The sequence below is a fragment of the Paroedura picta genome, chromosome 13 (genome assembly GCF_049243985.1).
Source record: "Paroedura picta isolate Pp20150507F chromosome 13, Ppicta_v3.0, whole genome shotgun sequence".
NCBI classification, from domain to species: domain Eukaryota; kingdom Metazoa; phylum Chordata; class Lepidosauria; order Squamata; family Gekkonidae; genus Paroedura; species Paroedura picta.
Window position 1 is genome coordinate 36,110,664 of NC_135381.1, and position 24,987 is coordinate 36,135,650.

General features: G+C 45.9%; 1 protein-coding gene across 15 annotated transcripts in view; it reads right to left on the minus strand.

The window, feature by feature from the left end:
- Window positions 1–24,987, minus strand: part of ZNF185 (zinc finger protein 185 with LIM domain) — an 87,600-nt gene that overhangs the window by 6,909 nt on the left and 55,704 nt on the right. For 7 of the 15 annotated variants that reach the window (XR_013226375.1, XM_077308949.1, XM_077308943.1 and 4 more), the window contains 11 exons: window positions 22,382–22,489; window positions 19,740–19,835; window positions 17,665–17,763; window positions 17,418–17,513; window positions 14,970–15,071; window positions 13,668–13,751; window positions 8,985–9,248; window positions 6,999–7,088; window positions 4,839–4,955; window positions 2,890–2,958; window positions 1,151–1,231 (listed from right to left, as the gene is read on the minus strand). Coding sequence is in view for 14 of the 15 variants with exons in the window: in XM_077308949.1 (XP_077165064.1) it covers window positions 1,151–1,231; window positions 2,890–2,958; window positions 4,839–4,955; window positions 6,999–7,088; window positions 8,985–9,248; window positions 13,668–13,751; window positions 14,970–15,071; window positions 17,418–17,513; window positions 17,665–17,763; window positions 19,740–19,835; window positions 22,382–22,489 (1,206 nt within the window). In the remaining variant the exon portion in view is untranslated. The remainder of the gene's footprint in view (window positions 1–1,150; window positions 1,232–2,889; window positions 2,959–4,838; window positions 4,956–6,998; window positions 7,089–8,984; window positions 9,249–13,667; window positions 13,752–14,969; window positions 15,072–17,417; window positions 17,514–17,664; window positions 17,764–19,739; window positions 19,836–22,381; window positions 22,490–24,987) is intronic. The other 8 variants (XM_077308951.1, XM_077308947.1, XM_077308955.1 and 5 more) reach the window with 6 other exon arrangements.

The window sequence follows — 24,987 nt, forward strand, 5'->3', positions numbered from 1 at the left end:
TGCTGTTACCTGGCCCCAAGGTGAACTTTGGGGGAAGAGAAGATCTTTAGTTCTGCAGATTAGTGACTGCATTCAAGAACAAAGCAGAGTTGGCAAAACTACAGTGGGCAGGACTATGAATTGTTCCATGCAGAGAGCATTGCAGCGTAGATTTTTCAACAGACTATATTCAATGCAGAACAACGATTGTAGTATAATAAAGTGGTCTAAACTGGTTGTTTTTTAAACTGTTTTATTTGGTTCCATGCAGAATACCTCCAGGGCCCTGCCGGAACTTCCACAATCCCACAGGGAGCCTACAAAAAGGAGCTCTTCCACCAGGCATTTGCTTGAGGTGACTGACCCATAACATCTACAGGTCCCCCCTCCCCAGACTGAGAGGTTGAACCGACCAAGGGAGTGTCAAAGTTATTGTTGTTGAAATACTGTTCTAGTTCTAGTTGGTACGTTATTGTTGTTATATTGTTATATTGATACTGATACTATTCCATGTAAATGTTTTCTGTAAACCGCCCAGAGCCGTAGGGAAAGGCGGTATAGAAATCTAAACAGACAAAATAATTGGGAGCATTCAGCTGAACTCTCACAGAGGGGAGGATAAAACCGCTGTTCTCCTGTGCTCCCTATGAGATACCATATAAGTTATGTAATTTGTTTTCAGAAGATGCTGAGCCTGAACATGGGTGCTGGGGAGAGCAGAGGGAATCTTCGCCTGAAAGGCAACCCTGAGCCTTATTATCCCTTAAAAAGAGGCTGCCTGCTGCACCCTCCTCCTTATCCCTCTCACCAGCTATTCCTTATTATTCCCAAGACCTCCTTCCAAGCAGATCAAAGATAAGACTTCTGTTTCATTGCAGCAGAAAAGCTTGCTGCTTTCCTTTTTCTTCCTGGACAGGGCCCCCAACCTTCCCTGTCTCTGCTTTGCTGCTGCCTTTCTTCCTGTGGCCTCCCTCCCCCATCTTCAGAGCATCTAAATATAGCAAGGGGGATGTGTACTGCACCAGAAGAGTAAGATGAAGAGAAATGGTTTAAAAGCATGGAAGGCCATTCTCCCGTGTTGTAATTACTGTTCAGGCTTTGTTACACCTAAGTCTGTTTAGAATTGGTTTCTGCCATATCAGTTTCCCAGAGCGATAACAGACCCTTTTACCTTCTAACTGGGCTGCTTTGTAGGTAGTTACCACCGTTGTAGTTTTGTCTCTCCAGTGTGGACAAGTCAACCAGGCTGCGGCTGGAGAAGGAAGATGAGAAGACTCAATTTAAGACATTTAATAACTGTTTATCAATGTAACTTTATGACTTGTATATGCATTGCTGTCTGCCCTGAGCCAACTAGGAATGGTGGGCTATGAACTTATTATGTTATTATTAAATTTTACTTGATTTATACCCAGTCTTTCTCCTCAGTTAGAGCAGCTTTCATAGTTCTCCTCTCCCCCACGTTACCCTCACAACAACTCCCTGAGGTAGGTCAGGCTAAGAGTGTGTGACTCGCCAAGGATCTCCCACCAAATTTCCACAACAGAGTGAGGAACTGAACCAAAGTCTTCCAGATCCTAGACCAACACTAATTACTACCTATGCATGCCCCTTCTCTGATGACTGGAGCTCAACAATGACCAATTGCAAACACTGCCATTGAGAGAGACACCGTGTCACTGAGAGATACATTTCTGAAGTCCCATGACCATTGGAGGTGGGACTTCCTTAAAAAGAGCCTTCTCCCCACTAGTTCAATGACCATTACTTGTATTCCCCAACATTCAGCGCTGACCTTTCTCTTACAAAGGGATTTGAAAAAGAGATTAGAAAGACTACTAAATTGCAACTGATCATGAAGATCCTCCTCCTGGACTGAATCAAGACCTAGATCTCCTGTCTCACTACTATCCCTCTCCTCTGTACATTACACCTCATCCAATCACATCTTTCACCTGCTATTGTCATTTGGCATCTGAAATCACTCCAGTCTCTGAGATATAAGGACAGATAGTCTCACATTCTAGTTGTATCTGAAGAAGTGAGCAATGATTCACAAAAGCTCCTATCCTGCCCCAAATTTTCCTAGCCTTTAAGATGCTACTGGGCTCTTGCTCAATTTCCTGGTAGTTCTCAGGGCCCAAGGAACTGGTCATCCAGGTGGTGGCAGAGAGATCATGTCCTTGAGCACTTCCCAACCATTTCTGTTGTGTGTGCAAGAACATGCCAATGAAGGCCTCTTGAGGTGTAGGGCCCTTACAAAAGGTAAGGCTGTCTTGGTGACCATCCCATCTCAAACATTTCTGCCCATCGATTGTCACTCTCTGCCAGTGGCCAATGGGCAAGCAGGTTTCCCTTCCCCGCTCTTTCCGGCAGATCCCCAGGAGTACTATTGCAGACCTTCCTTGGTCTGTGGACTTTAGCTGGAGAAAGGCCATACGACTTGATAGACTGATTATGACAAAATCAAAACGCAACTGACTCATGATTCTACTGCAGGCACAATTAGCCCCCTCGGCATCCTCAGTAATTCTGAAACCAGTGCAACAGCAAATGGCTGACAACACAGCCTAGCCATCTCTAATGTCCTGCAGAAACGTTAACCCATTCAAGCCCATTTGGGTGCCAGAACAACCCCATGCCACAGGGGTAGTCAAAGTGCAGCCCTCCAGATGTCCATGGACTACAATTCCCACAAGCCCCTGCCAGCATTTGCTGGCAGGGGCTTGTGGGAATTGTAGTCCATGGACACCTGGAGGGCCGCAGTTCGATTACCCCTGCCATACCATATTCATTACATCCAGCCCGTTTCCCCCAAAGGCTCACACACAGCTTGCAGGGACACACAAATGCTTCTCAGCTTTATGCAGGGTTGCAGCACTCTTGGATTCCCCCTTGAGTTCCCTTTACCTGTTGTGGCGTGGCGAAGAGGACAACTCACTGCTGTTGATGGACTCCTTCACAAAGAGGAAGTTTTTGCTGTGGAAGAGCAGAAACAGTGTCAGAGATGGTAGCGTGGCAGACGCTGGGTGGAGTTTCCCTTCAGTGTGTGGTGTGTGTGTGTGTTGGGGAGGTGAATCATCATAAGGGCTTTCTGTAGCAAAGGGTATGATACAACTCTTTGGAAGTCCAAGGGCCAAGCTATAGAGCCAGCATGGTATAGTGATTCAGAGGGGTCACTCCTAATCTAGCGAGCCACGTTTGATTCCCCACTTCTCCACATGCAGCCAGCTGGGTGACCTGGGGCCAGTCACAGTCCTATCAGAGCTGTTCTCAGAGCCCCACCTCCCTCACAGGGTGGCTGTTGTGGGGAGAAGAAGGGAGGGCAATTGCAAACTGCTTTGAGACTCCTTCAGGCAGTGAAAACCAACTCTTCTTCTGTATGCGATACACGAGTTCAGTGGCTGATACCCCAGAGGAGTAATCTGGTCCTTTGAAGCAGCCACAAAGGAGCAATCTGCATAAGGGGTGTGCCAGAGAGGGAAGGGAAAGGGGTTCACACCCCTCCCCCCACCAATCAAAACTGCTCCCCCAAGATGTTAGAGCAGGGGTAGTCAAACTGCGGCCCTCCAGATGTCCATGGACTACAATTCCCAAGAGCCCCTGCCAGCATTCGCTGGCAGGGGCTCCTGGGAATTGTAGTCCATGGACATCTGGAGGGCCGCAGTTTGACTACCCCTGTGTTAGAGCCACAGGTTCCTTTTTTGAGACAGCAAATGACTCCCCCTCCTCCAGCATTATGGCCCCAATGGTTGAAATTGGGAAATTGCTCCATTCCCCAGCACCACAACCCAGATCATATCAGACTTCACTTGCACTTGTTTTTTTTTGTACACTAAGAGAACACCAGTGCCCAGAACTGGTTCTGGGTTGAGGAGGAGGTTGGTTCTTATATGTTGTTTTTCTCTACCCAAAGGAGTTTCAACACAGCTTACATTCACCTTTGCTTTCCTCTCCCCACAACAGACACCCTGTGTGGTAGGTGAGCCTGATATTACTGCTCGGTCAAAACAGCACTATCAGGAGTCTCAAAGCGGCTTCCAATCGCCTTCCCTTCCTCTCCCCACAACAGACACCCTGTGAGGTGAGTGAGGCTGAGAGAGCTCTGATATTCCTGCTCGGTCAGAACAGCTTTCTCAGTGCTGTGGCGAGCCCAAGGTCACCCATCTGGCTGCATGTGAGGGAGAGAGGAATCAAACCCAGCTCGCCAGATTTGAAGTCCACATTCCTAACCACTACACCAAACTGGCTCTTAGAGGGGCACTGAGTGTGCCACTGTGCCTACTACTAGGCCCCCGTTTCTCACCCATCCCAACTCCCTATGCCCACTCATCAGCTCATCCAACACCTGCAGCCACAGCTGCCCACCATGCCAGCACTCCCTTCTCTTGACCGTGCTAGGAGTAGCTAGGATGGCTGCTGCTTGGAATTGTGCACCACCCTCATGCCCTTATCCTGCAGTCCTAAGCAGCACATGCAGCTGGGAGGACAGGGAACAAAGCACAGGGGAAGGGCATGAGCTCAAGTGTCTGAGGAGATGCACAAGCAGGGAGTCAGTAGTGATGAGCCCTGCCAGAAGACCTGGGCTCTGGCTGCTGCCCCATCTCAGGGCAGGCTCACATCTGCCCTGCCAACACCACCTGTCATCTGGTCCCAAGGGAGGCAACAGACAACCAGCAGCAACTGGCTCATCTCCCAGGAGCTTAGCACCTGGCATTCTGCACGGGCAGGCAGTCCCCCAAACTATGACTGTTTAAGCTCAGTGTGAATTCCTAGTCCATAGGATGACTTGTGCTTTGACCTGCCTAATCTGAGTCCAGAGAAAGGGCGCTTCCCTCCCTTCCCCCTCCCCTCTTCACCCTGATGTGGTGGGATCCGAGTCGTAGCCAGAAGTAGAGGAGGAGTTCCAGAACTGATTGGGAGCGGGTGAGAAGCCAGAGGTGAATGCAGCCCTGTCGTCTGTACGTGGCAGATATCTGTCAAGAGAGAGGGGATTGCGTGAGCAGGACTACTGCATGCCAACATTCAGACAATTGATCATTCTTGCTATGTGCCTTTTATTAGACCATGCTTTCCTCCCCTGTGGGGTCCCAACATGGTTTACAACATTCCCCCCCCACACACACACACCCCACTGCCATTTTAAATTGTTCTGCCACCTGTCCCCCTTCTTTACAAACTATGCTGGACCACTTACAGATGCTCTGCAAAGAGAGGGATACAGCAGTGACATAGCAATCAGAAAGCACAGACACAGTGGAGGTAGGACCTGTACACAGGAGAATCAGGTGGGTTCCTGCGACCATTAATATCAGTGGCTCTTCTTGCATGACGTAGGCGTAAGTCTTCTCCAGAGCTGTTCAGAGCAGACAACTCAAAACTCTGGCACTCTCTCCTCAGGAGATTAGTCTGTCCCCTTCTGTTGTCATTCTGCCACTGGATGAAGAGCTTTTGAAGTTCGTTTGGTGTCCCCTCAACAATCTCTCCTTCCTGACCAATGTTTTAATGGTTGACTTTAAGTCTTTGTACGTATTTTTGCACTATTTTTGATTGTTTCAATGATGTGTGTGTTCTTGCAGGAAGGGGGTAGTTTTAAGGGCTTTAAAGCATGATTTTACTGTGTACAGTTTAATTCATTAGCCACCTTGAGGCCCTTGTGAGGGCAGGGAGGCAGTGTATACCAGAGGTGTTCTCGGTTGTTATGAGGGGTGGATCTGACAGAAATGTCCCTTTTTCAGGCCAGGCTACGTGTGCCACAAAATGTTATGCCAGGCGCTGGAGTTATTTTACTACTGACTGTGACCCATGTCCGTCCTCAGCAGAGCTCAGGGCCAAACCTGCCCTCCTCATTCCTTTTTTTTTTTTAAATATATGTGCTGCTGAAGCCAGCATAGTCCTCCTTATTCCTTATGGTTGCCAACTCTGTGATGGGTGATCTCTGGAGATCTGGGGGAAGACCCTGGGCATTTGAGGAAGGGATGGACTTCAGCAGAAAGTATAACGCTCTAATACATGGGTAGTCAACCTGTGGTCCTCCAGGGGTTCATGGACTACAATTCCCATGAGCCCCTGACAGCATTTGCTGGCATGGGAATTGTAGTCCATGAACACCTGGAGGACTACAGGTTGACTACCCCTGCTCTAATAGATTCGCCAGGTTCTTCATTGCTGCCAGCAGGGGATGGGGATGCACATTCTAGGAGCGGGGAAGAATTAACACTATGTGCTGACATCACCCAGAAGTGTCATGGAGATGTTGGAGACATCATCTCTAATCTCTAAATCTAAATAATAAATAAATATCAGGGGCTACACTCTGGCTTTTGGGCAAAAACTCTATGGTAGAATTAGCTTCTAATCGTAGAATTTTGCCCCAAAACTAAAGCATTGCTTGCATTACTTGCATTACTTGCAAAGTCACTTGCATTACTTCCAGGTGATGTCAGCACCCTGCTTTTATTTCTTGCTTCTACCCTTTTTGTTCCTGTTAATTGTATCCCCAGTTTCTGAGAGCCTGGAAACCAGGGGATCCCCGGGTCCCAAATGGGAACTAGTGGCAACCCTATATCCTAATGCAGGCCCTTCTTATCCACATTTGTACTGGTTTCCCCCTAGTTGCTTGCAGGTCGGATAAGAGCTCTGGATGGGCCAGTTCTGGTTCACAGGCCAGATGTTTGGCATGTCTGGGATACAGATGTTGTAAAATCAATAAATGAAGATGAAGCCAAGGGTCACAAAGATAAACAGGCATGTTATCAATCACATTTTTATCTCACCCTTCTTCCAAGGGACTCAGAGTAGATTCCTTGGCTCCCTTCTTTTTTATGTGTTATTCTAACAACCACCCTGGGAGGTAGGTTAAGCTGCCAATAACCTTCTTGGCCCTGTTTCTCAGCAAGTGTCACGGAACAGTCAAGATTGGAACTCCGCTTTCCTAGATCCTGGTCTGATACTCCAGTCACCACACTGAACTGGTAAACTGCCTCCCCATCCTCTCTTGTATATAGCCCCATTTTTACCTCTTGGCATCTGCATCACAGATGTCCTTGTAGAACGGCATTCTGTGACTTCTCATTGGGGTGGTAGCCAGACTGTCTCTAGAGTAGGATCTGTTAGGAAGAATCAGATGATTGCATTAGGAGCAGAACAAGAAACAAGACAGTAAATGAAACAATGCTTAAAAGGAAAAACTGGATGCCTTTGAAATATTCAAAATGAGTTTTCAAAAGGCACATGCCTCATTCAAGAACTGCAGTCTCAGATGATGGAAATGATGGATCTTAATCCATCTATAAAAATAAATTGCATGTAGGCCTATTTGCAATGCAGATGTGGGTCATAAGGGAAGAGAAGACAGGATTTAACCCTGTAACTCCCAGTCTGGTTTTGACTGAGGGAAACTGAAACTGAAGGGAATTTCCGCACATCAGAAAAAATAGCGTTACGTCAGCTGAATGGAGTAGCGTTAAATATTATCACACCTCCTGGCCCCTCTCACTTTCATCTGCCACCTTTTCACGCATCTCACTCTCCACAAGTGCTGCTGGAAATGGTGGAACAGAGCAACATGCTTCCGCCTGTCAATCAATCCAGGCAGCCAATCCCCTTTCTCCACGTTTTAAAGGTCCCGTGATGCCTGCTAATTTTTCATAGTTCTCCATTTAAAAGCCTATGCATATTTTTTTAAAATTAATCTCATTCCTGTTTTTTGGGGGGGGGGGCTTTAGAGAGGCATGCGTTGTGTTACAACTTTGTGGGGCGCCTAGACGCCAATTTTTTTCTCCTTTGCTTTTTCCATGAATGCCAGCTTGTGAACATGAATCTATGTGTGTAGGAAGTGAATGCATCCTTTGCTGTTAGGAATACAGCTTTCTGATCCTCAGGACATAGCCGATGCACATTACCCTTCTCTAAGCATGTAGATTTCATGCTCAGGATCTAGCAGTCATAGATGGATGAGAAGCAGGGCTGGTAGGCTCATGCCCAATTCCCCACTATGTGAGATGATTTCCATGTGCACAATGTTATCTGGAGAGGACAACGGTCCATTCCACTTGGACATTTTTTTATTTCATCCATTGGAGGTCATGTGCTTTCCCTCTGCAGAGATGGGATGTACTTCTGTTCTCCTGGAGTACCTCCTATCCTTAGACCCTTCCCTTACATGTTGAGTGTGTAAGGTCATGGCCACAGAAATGTCAACTGTAGAACAGCGGACCTGTATTTCCCCCTTACACTGAGACAATGTTTTTGTGGGAGTGGCGAAATTGATACAAGAGAGCATATATTGTTCCACTGCTCTGCTTATGTAGACATTCGTGGCAACTTGATTGAACCACTCCTTAAAAAGTTGCCAGAACATCATGATGTAGATCGAGCAAAGAGGCTACTCTAAAGGAGCATAGTTTTAAGTTCTATTTTATGATCTGTTTTAAATTGTGTTACATTAAATGACCATATTCTTTTGGTGTCTTATGTATCGACTTCATATAACTGAACAACTGGAATAAAGTTTGATTGATTGAACCAGTATTTCTCCTATTTGCCAGTCTAAACCTTCACCATCAACATATCCTTCCCCTACTACTGGGTTATCAGTTACTCTGTTCAAGAAGAGGAGCTGTTGTTTTTTTGTACCCCACTTATGCGGCTCACAATCACCTCGTATTCCCACAACACACACCCTGTGTAGTAGGTGGGGCTGAAAGAGCTCCAAGAGAATTGTGACAGTCCCAAGGTCACCTCGCTGGCTGCATGTGGACGAGTGAGGAATCAAATCCAGTCGCCCAGATTAGAGGTTGCTGCTCTTAACCACTCCACCAGGCTGGCTCTCACGTCACGACCGCAGCCATCAGGGTCATGAAGTCCAATGGCTCTTCCCACTAAGCAGACCCAATGCTGTTCTTCCCCTCTGCATGACCCGAAATTCTTATAAACCTTCCCCTCTACTGTCTTTTGAAGATTCTTGGCTACATATTTTTGGGAACCAATCTCAACCTCTTTACCTTCCACTAATGAAAGCTGGGTTGTTGTTCAGGTATGGTGTCGTCTTATGAGTCATCTCCGACATGTTAGGGTTGCACGGATGGCTGTTCAGACACGACGGCATCCCACAAGTTGTCCTGCTGGTGTAGCTGGCTTGGCGGTTCAGATAGGGTAGTGTCCTATGCCCACTCTCCCAGACATTGCGATGGCAAGGTGGGTTGTCCAGACTGCTTGCCATCCTATAAATGTTTCCCGACGAACCAAAAGTAGCCCTTCTGGAAAGGCTAAAAGAAACCCTAAATTGTCACCCTTGTAAGATGTTTTCAAGGGCTTTATTTGCTATGATTAATTACTGGAATAGTTCATTGATAAACAGAGATAGTGTCCCTTTACCCTTGGGATGAAGATGTGAAAATACCGAAAGCACCAGTGTCCAAATTATGGAGGTAGTGCAGCAAGAATGAGCATGTATAAATTAAGCAGTGGAGGGGAAGGAGATAAAGTTCTCCAGATGGAAAGCACCTGAATGGAAAACAAACCCCATCCATCTGTGGTCCCAGAGACAAGGCCAAATAGTTTGCAGAACTGCAAATTATTTTAATGATAAGGAGAGACAAGAGCCAAAGAAGACCGAAACTGTAGTCCCGAGCATACTTACTTGGAAGCAGAATAATAATTTGGGGACTGAATCCAAGTAAATGTGTTTAAGATTAGATGATACGATGGAGAAACAAGGATGTTTTCAACCAAAGCCAAATGTTGGGGGTAAGGGGTGGGGAGAAAGTGCAGAAAGGAAGAAGGCCCAATTCAGCTAAGTCCTAATGAAGCTAAATAGACCATATTAGGTGCAACTAACTTGCATCCCAGTTCTAGTTGTAACAGTAGCTGGATGGACTTTAGCTGCATTTGAGAGTCCATGAGTGTAAAGGAAGGCAGAATTTGGTGGGAATATAAATGTCAAAATACCAGAAGTCGCATTTCAAGATGTGAAATAGTTTCCCAAAACAGGGGCTCAGTTTCAAGAATATCTGGATATATGAAATGAATTCAGATAGCAGGATCTGACTTTATACCCATGGATGCTAAAGAGAAAAGTTTCAGAAACCTCAGAGCCTACAGCTGCCACTCTTAACAAGCTCAGTGGAAGTCCCAGCAGAATGGAAAAGGTTAAACAGTTTGCTACTCAAATGCTGGTTCTATTTTCTACTAAAATTTGGTTCACAATACACAATGCAGACAAACCTAAAGCTTAAAAAAATTACTAGTGACACAAAAGAAGAGTTGCAAACACTCGGAAGGTTAGGACTTAAAGTTTCAAAATCAGAAGGCAGCAAATAAAAATCAATATTTAACTCCAAAATAAGACAGTCACACTGCTGAGAAAGATCTTTTTTTAGGTGATAGAGAATCCTAGGATAAAAACACCGGCAAGGCCTGTTGACAAGACAGAAAAACAGCACACCAAGAAATGCGTTGTATCCAAGATACTGAAGTTCCACAGGATCGACGTTGTAATACTAAATCCAAGTGTTTCTGCCATGGTAAAAAGATAGCCAAGAAGGGAAAAGGTCCAAGGTTCAGAATGCAAGGTGGTAGGATAGAACTGAAGAACTCAAAATATTGAGAATGAAGAAGCAAAACCTAATAATGCATGGTTTTCAAACACCTAGAAAGAAGGAGGGTAACTTTCCCCCCTCTTGCCAAAACAGGGAAAGATAAGAAGTAGTAAGAGTTATGTGACATCATCAGATTGAGGATAAATGGTAACTTAAAGTATGTTTTAAATACTGACTAAGATTTTTAACATTTTTATAGTATTGGCAGTTTTCCTGCTTTTTGTATTGTCTTAGTTTTAACTGCATGTATTTGGGTTTTGGTCTGAATGACCGTGAATAAAATATTGATTGATTGATTGATTGAGGATAAATATTTGGAAAAGTTTTCTAATGATCACAGCAGTACGACGGCATGCTGCAAAGTTTCTGTAGCACCGGACATTTTAAAGAGAGCAGTCAGGGCATAAACAGGTCTGTTGAAGGCTCATGGGATTCCCTTCCTGCCTTGTGATTCCTTTCATAGGGGACTGGAAGAACAGAGGTCCTGAGTAATGCACCATCGCTAGCCTGGGGTTATACTTTGGCACATTCCTGCTGAGAGCACCATGTGAGTGTCAGGCCCTAATGATTCACACCCTTGGAATTTCACTGTCCAGGACCTGGAATGGATTTGGCAGAAAGGGACCATGCCTGTCACTTCCCTACTGGCCAGCAGCTTAAAACCAGACTTGATGCCATGACATCCGTGAACAGATTCCCTCTGCTTTCTCAAAAGGGGTAGAGGATCCTGATTTGGATTGGCTCTACGGTGGGTTTGACATTTTTCTCCTGGGCCATTTTCCAGTCTCAGTTGGCTCCTGTGCCTTGGGAGGGTGGCAGACCTATGATGTGATCCTCCCTAATCCTTGCAGGGCAAATATAGTTGAGAAAATGGCAGCAGCTGAAGAGTATTGACCCTCTTTTACCCATAGGATGGCCCATCTCCCGGGCCATTAAAAACCCTCTAATGGTTTGAACTTGGTTTGTAGCTAAGTCAGGTCATTGAGCCTGAACTAAGGACTGAACTAAGGACCGTCTACCTGCGGGACCGCTTGGTTGCTTATGCCCCCCGCAGGGCACTCCGCTCTGCGGGTATGAATTTACTGGTTGTCCCGGGCCCACGGGATGTTCGCCTGGCCTCGACCCGGGCCAGGGCCTTTTCAGTCCTGGCCCCGACCTGGTGGAACGAGCTCCCAGAAGAGCTAAGGGCCCTGCAGGATCTACCAGCTTTCCGCAGGGCCTGTAAGACGGAGCTCTTCCGCCAGGCATATGGTTGAGGCCAGGGCAGCTCTCCCACTAATCCATCAGAGGATCCCCTCCAATATTGAGATCTCTAACACCGAGATCATGGTTAGATGTATTGTACTGGTGCCACCCTCTTCTGAACATTATTCTCTCCACCAGGCTGAACTAAGATCAGAATTGTGACCACCGCCGCTATATGTTATGTGATATGTTATATGTAACTTTTAATTGGGGTTTTTATGGGGATTTTATTGTGTTTTAACTATTTATGTTGTAAACCGCCCTGAGACCTATTGGGAGAAGGGCGGTCTAAAAAATTAAATAATAATAATAATAATAATAACATTCCAATCTGTGCCTCTCCAGTCAAGGCCCTAACTACAGGTTATGTAGTCTTCAGGTCTGCCCCATCTCTACTCAAGCAGATGTCACCCTCTAGTTATATCAGGATTTCTTAACCAAGGTTTAGTGAAGCCCTGGGGTTTCTTGATGGCCCTGGGTTTCTCAAATCAGTGGGAGATAATTTTTAATGTATATTTTAAATGTGTTAAACATTTATCAGGTGAAATGACCAGATATAGTCATGTTGGCACCCTCCACAAATGGCCAGTGTTGGGCCTTGAGGGGGTGGGAAGGGGCGGGGCCCAAGGTGGGTGTGTAGACAACAATGCTTCCCAACCCTATTATGCATGATGGCATCACTTCCGGGGTTTTGCAAAGCCCGAAGACCATTTCAGGGATATCTCAGTGATAAAAAAAGTTGAGAAAAGCTGAGTTAAATTATTCAGTTTAGACTTTCAGGTGTGGCAGAGGCTCTGTTGAACTGAGCTGATAGTTCTTCGGGGAAAGTTGGGCTTAAGCTATTCCCCTGGGCAATATTCCTGCCCTGAAATGGCCCAGTTGGTTGCCAGCTGTGAGTTGGGAAGTACCTGGAGATTTTGGGTGTGGAGCCTAATCAAGGCAGGGTGTGAGACGGGACTTCAATGTATGATACCCTACTGTCCATCTTCCAAAGGAGTCATATTCTCCAGGTGAACGAAGCTCCTTTGCCTGGGTATCAGTTGTAATCTCAGGAGGTCTCCATCAACCACCTGGAAGCTGGCAAACCTACCTGATCGGAAAGCTTGTTTGCATTCCATTGGTTCACACGTAGCCCATCAGTACCTGGAAGCTTCCCAGCGAGGTAAATAGCAGGCCTCTGAGGGTTGTTTCAGGCCTTTGAAACAGTGATGGTGGTCCCTGTCTAAAGTGGGCCCTCTGACAATCAAAGTTTCAGAACTGACTCACCAGTACATGCCTGCTTAATAGGACCCTGACTTCCCGCTGCCCATTGGGAGGCGCTGCCAGCAGCAGCTGTGCAGTGCCACGCCGAGGGGGAGCCCCAGCCATGGCGGTCGCCGGAGAGCACCAAAGGTGAGCTGGCGGCAGAGTGGCAGGGCAGCCCCAGAGGCAGCAGCCGGGGAGGAGGACGAGGAGGAGCCACGGCCCGGTACCAACTGATCCCAGGACCGGGACCGGTCACCGGACCGGGGATTCGGGACCACTGGACTACAGTTACTGGTAGGGGCTGTTGGGAATCTATAGAACCACAATTTGGCCACCCTCACCTTAGAATCTCACAGTGCCACACATGGTTAGCCTCACAACAATCTTGAAAGCTAAGTCAGGCTGAGAGCGGTTCAATGTCACTCAATGAGCATCATGGCGGAGTAAGGATTTGCACTTGGGTCTCTCCTGTCTGACTTGCTCATTAGTACACCATACACAAAGAAAGGTGCATTTTATCCTCAGCCTTAGTTGCAGCAAGAATTTTCGATGGCAAGAAACGCAAATGGCTACCAACAGCCTGCTGGGACTTGTTACCTGCCAAATTCCATGTCAGATCTGGGCTCTCCTAGTTGGTTCTCTGGAGAGGCAACGCTGCTCTGCATGGAGAGGGAGTTGGACCTGTCAAAGAAGAGAAGGAGAAATGAGTGTATTTACAGGATGAAAGCCAGCCTAAAGGTTCCTATAACACAGCCTTTCTCAATTTTTTTTTTACCATTGAGAAACCCCTGAAACATTCTTCAGGCTTCAAGAAACCCCCGAAATGGTGTGATTATGGAGAATATGGTTGGGAATCCTAGCTGTGTACACCAGACACTGTGTACACCCTAGCCCCCTTCCCTTCCCACCCCCTCTAATGGCCCATCATTGGGGGTGGGTGGGAAATGGGCCAACCTGATCCACCTGAGAAATGTTTAACAATTTTTTAAAATATATTAAAAATCAGTTAATTCCCACCCATTCAGGGTTTCATGAAATCTTGACTGAGAAACCAGCAGCACCTTTAAGACCAATGAAGTATTATTCTGGATGTAAGCTTTTGTGTACACACACATTTCTTCAGAAGCGCACCCAAAAGCTTATACCCAGAATAAAATTGTATCGGTTTTAAAGGTGCCACTGGATTCAAGCCTTGTTCTGTTGCTTCGGACCAACATAGCTACCCTCCTGTTGTCCTGAGCATGGGATTACTCAAATCTACATTCCCAAGACCTGTGTGGGTGGAAAGGCAGCATTATTTGTGTGTGTGTGTGTGTGTGTTTATGTTGTTTTTGTTCAGTAGTGATGTTGTTATTTGTAGATGAATAAGCATAATAAAAGAGCCTCTTGTGGTGCAGTGGTAAGGCAGCAGAAATGTTGTCTGAAAGCTCTGCCCATGAGGTTGGTTCAATCCCAGCAGCCGGCTCAAGGTTGACTCAGCCTTCCATCCTTCCGAGGTCGGTAAAATGAGTACCCAGCTTGCTGGGGGGTAAACGGTAATGACTGGGGAAGGCACTGGCAAACCACCCCGTATTGAGTCTGCCATGAAAACGCTAGAGGGCGTCACCCCAAGGGTCAGACATGATTCAGTGCTTGCACAGGGGATACCTTTACCTTTACCTTTAAGCATAATAAAATGTTAAACATTAAAAAAAAATCCGGAACAATACAAGCCCATTAAAACCCCATTAAAACAATACAAAACATAAAAAAACCCCAGCATGGTGAAAAAGCCCAATCTAACTAATGTTTTATCTGTTATTTGGTTCTCATGTTCTTTGTGATCTACCCTGAGCTGCCAGGGGTGGGGGGGCGGTATATGAAGGGAAGGCAGAAAAAAGAAAGAAACCCGGCAATCACCTAACTCTCTCCAGCTCTGGCTCCACACTTTTGGCAGTTTCCGGGTGCTCAGTCTGGGTACCAGCAGTGTTAAGACTGCCTTCACTACACAACGAGCCTGATCTGCCAAAGGGAAGAGAATAACATCAGCAAATCTTGCTCATAGGCAGGGACTATGTTGGCATTTTCATCTTCGTGCAGCACTAGCTACCCTGACCTCTTGGAAGCGCAGTAGGGTCAGCCATGGTTAGCATTTACCCTATATACTCATGTATAAGCCTAGTTTTTCAGCACTTCTTTCACACTGAAAAAGCCCTCTTCGGCTTATACACGGGTATATACGGTAATTGAAATAAAAGCCTGCTCCAGCCAGCCCATTGTTGCTCTGGCAGCTTGTAGTTTGACTGAAGGACTCTGATCTTTTTTCCCTTTTGCCTTCACTTCTTCCTCTTCTTAATCAGTTCTTCCAAACTATTCTTTTGGTTTCTGTGGGTGAAAGGCAGGGTACAAAAACCAGCAGCTATCCATCCTCTTGACCTTTCTGTATTTGTTGGGGGGGGGAGGCTGGATGGGAGAGCCAGTGAGGATGGAGCATTTCCTGCCCTCGGCTTATATCAATAAGTTTGCCCAGATTTTGTGGTAAAATTGGGTGCCTCGGATTATATGCGGGTTGGCTTATATACGGTAGATGGGGAAACTGCCAAGGACTATCAAGGTTATTATGCAGAGGAAGGCAATGGCAAACCACCTCTGCATGTCTCTTGCCTTGAAAAACCTACATGGCTGCTGTAAGCCAGTTGCAACTTGAATGGAAAAAAAGCACTGGATATACTAGGTATTCATGACAGATGACAGTGGGAAAGATAGACACTGGGAGAGTAGAAGAAGCAGGCTTGTGGTGGCTCAGAGCACCCCAGTTCAAGCCTCACCATGTTCCATTAATCACCGGGATCATATTTCATCAGCTGTAAAACGATTATAGTAATTGCTCTTCCTTTTCTGGACACAATTCAAAGTGCCCTAAGTATTAGGAAACTGGAGATTTCAAAGAGAAGCTTGCTTGCTCCCATATGAGTTGACCTGTGAATTAAGACACCATCTGCAGAGGTTCCAGAGGTGAGAGGAATGATGGCCATGAACTGGGCATTTCCCACAACCACCCCTCCAATGCAGAACTCCCTCCCACCAGCTTCCTGTAGGGCATCTGACCTTGTTTATTTCAGGTGCTGAATTAAGACTGTATTCACTTTGACTTTGATTTTGTTTCAGTATTGTATGGCGGTTGTTTATTTGGAGAAGGGATTAGCATCTGTGTTTATGTTGGCTTACATGATTTCCTCCGCCTACTCCACCCTGGTATCAATTATTGCTATTGCTGTGTGGTTTATTTAAAGTGTCATTTTAATAGATGGAAAGTGTCATTTTAACAAATGGAAACTCTGGTTTAAAAGGTGGGGCAAATTGTACACGGCAAGCTATACCAGACCTGCAATAGTGTATGGGATGTAGCTAACCACTTTTCAATGCCAAAATATTATTTATTTATAGGATTAGTATGTTTGGATCAAAATCTGCTCTAAGCCTTATGTGAAAACACCCTGATATATCCAGCAACACTAAACAGACAGCCACTAAAATGTTTCTGTAAAGGTTTCAGCCTGCCTCCATATGGTTCTCTGGACTCAGATATAGTGTTATGATTTCTCCCTCCCCAGGATTTTCTCTGTTGCCTGGGATGTAAAAGATACATGTACTGCAACTGCAAGTACAGTTAATTACTCTCAGCTTTCAACAATTTAAAAAAGGTGTATCTGCTCATCAACCTTTGATTTTGATCTATTTATTTCCTTTACTGTTTCCCCCCAGAACTAAACCCAGACAAATGGTAACCATATGAACGAAGCTTGTTATCCCAGTTTGGTCCTTGCACCTGTCAAAGAACTTTATTATGCTGTATGTGAATTTTCTGCTCACCTTCTTCTCATCTCATCTCATATATATAAATGGGCAACTTTCATTTCAGTGTATCTGAAGAAGTGTGCATGCACACGAAAGTTTATCCCTTGAGTAAATCTTATTGGTCTTCAAAGTGCCACTGGACTTGAACTTTGTTCTACTTTGTTTCAGACCAACGTGGTTACCCACCCATCTAAGCACTAAGGGAGAAATTTCCCCACTGCATCCCAGATGCTTGCATCTCTGGCACATGGTAATAAGTTTGGGAAGGGGGGAGTAGAGAGAGATTGGAATCTCTCCCCTTGAGAAACCTTTTCCATATTGCTGGGAGTGGGGAGAGGCTAGGGATCAAAATGCGAGGTGCCATGGGGCAGGTTCCTTCCACACTTGGGCTGCACAACACTGCTCTGTTGAGCCATAAGCTGTGTAAATCCAAGAATAAAATCTACATAATACTTTTATTAGGACTTTCACGAAGACCCACATATGCAGTGTGCCCAATGGTTTTCTTACTTTGCCAGGTGAGCTTCTGCTTTTGTGTATTCTGCCTCACTCGGGTTCTCATATATTTCTTCCTGTGTGGTTTGTTCCTCCAAACTAGGGAGAGACCTGTAGAAAAGGAGACCGGTTCAACATCTCAGGACTGACCTGAATTTACTGTTAACATTAACATTGTTTGTAGCTCTTCTTCACTGTCTTACCCCACCCCACCAATAATCTCCTCCCATACCAATAGACCAATGCTCCCCTTCTCTTGTACCTGTTCAGGCCAACCTCCTGGTCACTGCTGATGGTGGTGGGCACAGTGGATCTCTCCCCAGGGAGAGGATCTGTGATCTCTCCAGCAACAGAGTAAGACCTATCAGAGAAAGAAAAACAGCTTTAGGCCCATTACACACTCACATCTTATTGCAGGTTTCAGAGCAGTAAGCCTTCAATCTTTTTTGGATTCTGTGCCCATCTTATGCACCACTCTTTTTCCTCCAGTGTATTTATTCTGCAGCTACAATGAAAAAACACATTTTTCTAAACCGGGGTGGAACACCACTTGTAATGTGTGTGTGTGTGTGTGTGTGTGTGGGGGGGGGGTGTCCAAAGTTTTGAAAGAAATTTACACAATTGCACTATCACAGCAGTGCGCTAGTGTCCAACAAGTGCCTTCCAACAAGTGGTTCAGGTTTTGTGCATCCATTTCAGTGGTTGTTGGTTGAAGGGAGCAGTAGGGAAGGCAGGCAAAGGGGAGAGCCTAATGTTGAACTTCACAATGTGTTTTTTTTGTTTTGTTTAGCCGACAAGCATCTGCAAAGCCCCCCTATTCCATACTGCTGCTCACTAGGAGATTCTCTGCTGAGTTATCAGCCACTGTGAAAAATAGGAAAGAGTAGCGTGATCTCATAATACGAGCGAACATGTTGAGTGTACAGAATGCATGCGAGAACCCACTGACACTGGCACTACAGGGGGCACTGGAGGCACTGGAGAAGCTGCCATCTCATAGAATCATAGAGTTGGAAAGGACCTCCAGGGTCATCTAGTTCAGCCCCTGCACAATGCAGGAACTCACAACTACCTGCCCACCCACAGTGACCCCAATTTCATGCCCAAGTGATCCCTCCTCTCCAGTCCATCTTTTTATCTCCTCTCCAATCCATCTTTTAAGTCAATACCACCAGCAGGGAAATAAACCTCACATAGCTCCTTTTAAACTTTCCCTGTTGTTTTAATTCATTTTATTCAGTGAGTCAAGACTAACAATAGTCTCATATCACTGGACTCATGCCATTTGCAACAAAAATAAATAAAAATGAAGGGGAAATGGAGCTTGTACTCCAATGAAAGGGGAAGGATGGTGGATGGTGCAGAGCAAATGGAACAGCCTTAATGTGGGCAGGGACGGCAAAGGGAATTTGTATTCTTTTGAATTACCTTTGGATTGGAAGTGAAACAAGGGAAAAATCTGCACAAAAGCACTCTTAGGAAATCCAGGGAAACAACAACCAGAAAGCAGCCAGAGTGCTGAAGAGCGGGAAATCAATGCAAAATGACAAAGAAAACCTGACCAACATACATGGTGGAAACCAGGGGAAACACTTGCATAGAATAGGCTGATATGACCAATGGAGATCGGTTCTGTATCACAGTGGTTTTCACTTGCAGGTGGGCCACAAAGGTCCTCCTGCTTGGTCAGGAGACCCTGTAGAACCATCATTATTCTGTTTATTTATTATATTTATACATTGCCCTCCCCTGAGTCTCAGAGCAGTTTACGTGGAACGTAGCAAACAGTACATGGAACTTAGTTTTTTCCCCCCATAACATATAAATAACTACAACAACAACAATAATATTAACATTAATAACCATAACAGAGGTAACGGACTAACAGTGCAAACAGGTCCATGGGTTTTCCTGCTTTTAAGAAGAACACTAGCATACCTTGGTTTACATACCTGCAGAGTAGAGGAACAGGACTGCCCTGACCACCCTCTCTGCCCCTTCCCTGACCACCCTCTCTGCAGAATCCTCTCTTTCCCCAAACCCCTGCTCCCTATCTGAGAGACAAATTTAGAGGAATAAGATCTTTTTATACCCAGATTTTCTCTACCTTAAGGAGTCTCAGAGCAGCTTACAACTGCTTTTCTTTCCTCTCTCCAGAGCAGTCCCCTTCTGAGATAGGTGGGGCTGAGAGAGTTTTGAGAGAACTGGCCCAAGGTCATCCTGCAATCTTCACAGGGAAGAACAAGGAAACAAACTGGGGTCTCCAGATTGGAGTACACCACTCTTCACCACCACACCATCCTTTCTCCATCCATCCACCATGCACACAGTCCTTACTGTGCTGTGGCTGGCTGGTCCTCTGTGACGCTTGAACTCAGGCTCCCATATTGGATGTCTTTGCAAAAGTTTCCCTCTTCCTGAACTGCAGTATATCTGACAAGAAAGAACACAGTTCCAGAGGGGTAGCCGTGCTAGTCTATTGCAGCAAAAAGCAAGTCTGGCAGGAAAACAACCGAATTGGTTCCAGCACCCACTTGCAGCCAGTAAAACCTCTAGTGGTGTATGGATCATTCCACATCTTGGTAGGACTATCAGCTCTAGTTGGTGAAATGCCCATAGATTTTATAGGTGGGGACTGAGAAGGACAGAACGTGGAGAAGGGGGAGACCTCAGCAGGGTACAATGCCACAGAGTCCACACTCCCAAATAGCTATTTTATCTGGGAGAACTGAGATGGTTCTGCACTTGCTCCTTCCCCCCGTTATCGATCCTGCTAAATTCAGATTGATTTGAACCCAGGTCTTCCTTTTTCCTGAATTGAAACAGACTGTCTTCTACACTTGTATGGCTAATCTTCCCACTTGATTGGGGAAGCTTCAGGGGGGAGCAGTGGTCACGAAACATTGAGGGAGCACAAGGCTGGAGAGGGGTTTATTTCCTGCTCTTCTTCAGCCAAAGCAAGTGAGGGGGGGGATGGAGCATGAGGCTGCTTGTTTATTTTTCTTGTACTGAGCAAGCGAGGGAGGGGAGAGAATGAGGGGTGGAAAGACTATCTGAAAGGCAATTCTCAGCATATAGTATTGTATGCTTGGAACACTGTCACTTTATAAAGGAGGGCAAAAATAAGTCTTGCGAGGGAATGGCAATCAGGAACCAGGCAGTCTTTGAACTGATGCCTTGGGCAATCAGCAACAGACTGCTTCGCTACATTAGCATTGGAGGCACTTGGGCAAAATGCAGAGATCTACACTTAATACTGGGGTTTTCAGAGTGATTTCCTCAAATGTAGCGAGATATATCCACTCCTGGATATGGCGGGGGAAAGGTAGTGTCACCGCAGATCAATCATAGATGTTGCAGAGGGAAAATGTAAAGCACTAAATATCAGAATGAAATTTGAATAATATGTAGATGACTATTTAAAATTTGGGGTCACTGAAGATAAAAAGCTCAGTGCAGATTCAGCCCTGATCTCTGTGGCCTGGAGGTCACTTGTAGTATTAGGAGATCTCCAGGCCCCACCTGGAGGTAGGTACCCCTATACTTGACCTTTCAAATGGCTTTTCTGTGATCATCCCTTCTGTGGCCTCCTTCCTTATCTGTAGGAACCAGATAACACAAGACGCTCGGATTCAAGCCATATGTTCCTCTAGATTCAAGAAGTATGCATATACATAAAAGCTTATGCCAAGAATTAAACTTTGGTGGTCTTAAAGTTCCCACTGGACTCAAGTTTTCTTCTATCCCAAATATTGACATTTTGGGGGGGGGGATATGAGTCCCGGTAAATTTTCCACAGCTGACACAAAAGCAACTAGGCGTAGTGATATGAACATGGTACACAATGAAGCAAACCTCCTTGAGGAGGGGTAGAGCACCTGCTTTACCTACATAAGGGCTCAGGTGGCCAGGTTGGTCCCTCTAGCTGTCCTTTTAATAGCAATTTGATCTGCAGACACTGCCAGGTGAACTTATTGTACCTCCATGCCCTGAAAAGCTTCAGCTGTCCATCTCTACACATGAAACTTCCATTAAGGGACTGGACATTTTCCTCCTGATCAGTTGGCAACCTTTGAAAAGTCTAGCTTCAGTCACTGATATCTTTACCTGGAAGATCAGGGAGGATCAACTGGTAAATACCTTTCTTATCTGCCACCCTTGCGGAATTCTAGGGCATTTCCGCATGATGTCATTACACTGGTTCTGGCCCCAAATGACCATGGCTTCTGCATGTTCTCTTCAACGGTTAGTGTTCACCGGACACTTCATAGTTATTTTTGGTACTTTGGGACACTCCTGACCTAGGCAGACCAAGGGGAGGATTGCCAGCCTCCAGGTAGGACCTGGAGATCCCCCAGAATTACAAATTTTATTCATAAGACAGAGGTCGGGTCCCCTGGAGAAAATGTCTGCACTGGAGAGTAAACGTTATGGCATTATACCCCACTCAGGTCCCACCTCAAGCCCCATCCTTCCCAGGCTCCTCCTCCCCATTTCTAGGAACTTCTCAGCACAGAGTTGGCTGCCCTTGATCCAAAGGTCACTATAAGGCACCTTTGTGCACCCATATATCTCTTAATCTGCAGCTCTCACACTCTGCTCCAGTACTGATGGGAGAAATAATCACAGATCTCCATATAAAGAAGAAAGGAGTTATTTTTTGTACCCCACTTTTTACTATCCAAAGGTGGCTTACAATTGCCTCTCCTTCCTCTCTCCACAATAGACAACCTTGTGAAGCAGGTGGGGCTGTGAGAACTCTGTCAGAACTGCTCAATAAGAACAGCTCTAACAAAACTGTAACAGGTCCAATGCCACCCAGCTGCATGTGGAGAAGTGGGTAATCAAACCCAGCTCCCTGGATTAGAGACTGCCGCTCTTAACCAATACACTCACACTGGTTCTCAAAAATGTTTTTCCACCTGTGTTACTAGTGGGTTGTCCTTAAACCTTTCTTGTTTTTCCTAAAGCCTTGTCACCTTTCAGAGTCATCAACACCATTGTTTTTCATGTAATCTCTGGTCTCAGACTGATGAGAGGTCTCCACTGCAGGGTCAGCATCTCCAGTTTGATCATGGAAGCTGGATCTGCCAAGTAGAGATCAGTGAGGGGGAAGTTTAAATGACTAAATTGCAGCAGTTATAGCCTACTGTGGCTTATGGGGGAAGTTGCATGAGAATACTCAGATAAATACATAGGAAGACATGGGGCCTTTCCTCATGTCATTAATGTAGTGTCATACTTACCTGATGAAGATGCTATATTTTTGGCATTTCACACGTCGTCACCAACCTCCCATGTCTGTCCAGCAAACTAAAACTACATCCGCCATTTTAAAGCACTAGTTGGGGAATCACATAAAGTAGATTCCCCAACCTAAAAAGCATGAGCTACAGGAGAGTAACCAGCAGGCCACATGCTAAAGAAATGTATGGCGACAAAGAAGCACTATCTTCGCCTCCAATGTCCCGCCCTTGCACCCGCCTCCCTCTCCCTTCCCCTGGGAACGGAATTTCTTTTTTTTTTAGAGCAAACTGCCTGGAGCAACGAATAGCTATTCAATCATGCAGGCATAGCCAAAAAAGAATTTTCCCCCAAAGTTGTCACACAAAGCATGCCTCTCTAACTTCCCCCCCCCAAAAAAAATCAGTAATGAGATTATTTTTAAGTATCAAGACTCATGAGTCCATAATGGGTGGCATCCAAAAAGCATCCATGATGCATCTATGATGCAACTATGATTACATGCATAGAGAAGGACTGATTTTTAAAAAAAAATTAGCAGGCATTGCCGGCCCTTTAAAATGTTGAGAAAGGGGATTGGTTGCCTGGCTTAACTGACAGGTGGAGGAGAGTTGTGGGTTAAGCGCATTGCTCTCTTCCACCATTTCAAGCAGGCATGCAGAGTGTAAGAAACGCGAAAAGGCAGCAGACGGAAGCGAGACACCAAGAAGGTGAGGAATGGCTGGAGGTTCCATAATTTTTAGCACTGGTGTGAGTATTCTCATGCTGGTGTAACGCTATTTTTTTTTTTGATGTGCGGAAATGCCCATGATTTGTGCTTACCTCTTAGGGCATGATTCAGGGGAGATGGGAGGCACTTGAGCTTTCTGGTTTATTTTTGTGCTTTGGCCCTTTCTTTCTTCCCAGCCGCAGGTGGCAACAGAATATTTGGTTAACTGGGCCATTCCAATTATTATTTTCCTACTGGCCATGCTTTTTATTGACAAAGGATCCTTCTAGTTAGACCTAAATCATTTCTAGCACTTATTTTTATATGCATGTGTTTAGTAGAAAAGAAACTTCTTGCTTGCACTGCCTCCACGCGGCCTACAGGCTGCCCAACGAGCACCCACCCACAAAGACCTAGCCCCGAGCCCGCTGCATGCTCCCTACATTGCCTCTCCGCTATGAGGTTGCGGGGGGGGGGGGGCATGGGAGCCCTCTTGCCTCCCCTGCCTCCCTCCATCTCTCCCCCTCCCACTCCCATGCCCCGCTAGCGCCTGCTGCCTTGCAGCTTGCAGTGGGCTTATTCGATAGTATTTATATAAAATTAGTCCCAGGTAGGGATGCCACCTTTCAGGTGGAACCTGGAGATCTCCCAGAATTACAGCTCATCCTCAGACTAGAGATATCGGTTCCCATGGAGAAAATGGGATGCTTTGGAGGGTGGACTGTGTGGCCTTGTCCCACACTGAAGTCCAGGTCCTCCCCAGGCTCTGCCCTCCCCCAAATCCAAGAGTTTCCCAACTTGGATCTGTTAACCTTACAATGTTATCCCCTGCTGATATCCAAGGGGCACTGGCAGCCCTAGTTCCAGGTTCTCTGGACCAAACACACTGTCCCCACAATATCTTTGGGAAAACATCATTTAAAAGTCTGTGGGAGCCCAATTCAGCTCAGGACTGAGGCACATGGAGAGGAAGGGTGCCTGACTTCTTCCTGTGCAATTTTCCTAAACTGAAACTGCCGTGGAGGGGGTTATTTGCTGCATACTGGAGCTGTGAATGAATACAGTACTTCATGTGCAGCTTCAAAGGGGCCGGGGGAGTGCAGACCTGAGCAGAATTCAAATCCCACAAACTTTTAAACCCCATGCTGCCGTATGGCCTTGGGGCATTCAAATTGGGTCCAGGAAACACATTTGGGAAGAACCTTTCTACACTGGGGGGAAATGGAACTCTGGCCCTCTTAATGCTCTATGGAATTGCCAGCATTCCACATGAAAATCTCGGGATTCAGGTGCAGCCCTGAATGCACTCCCTGTTTTCTGTGTGTTTTGGGAATGCTGCTAAAACCTTTTTCCCCTGTCCCGTAAGAAGGAATTCATAGTCACTTAAAGTGGAAGCTCAAAAGAGTCACATTGGCTTCCTCCCCTGTTTCCCACCTCAAATGATGATGTTTGAGATCTGACCAATGCTCTTTCCTCCTCCCATCCACACCATATTTTTTTTTAAATTGAACTTGATTGCATTACAACGCTAATCAGGTCCTGCATCTTCTCCCAGCCACCTCCTTCTTCCCTTTCTGGTTACACTCAGTTCCTAAACAGAACAGCTGTTTAATTTTAACAGAAGTGCATTGC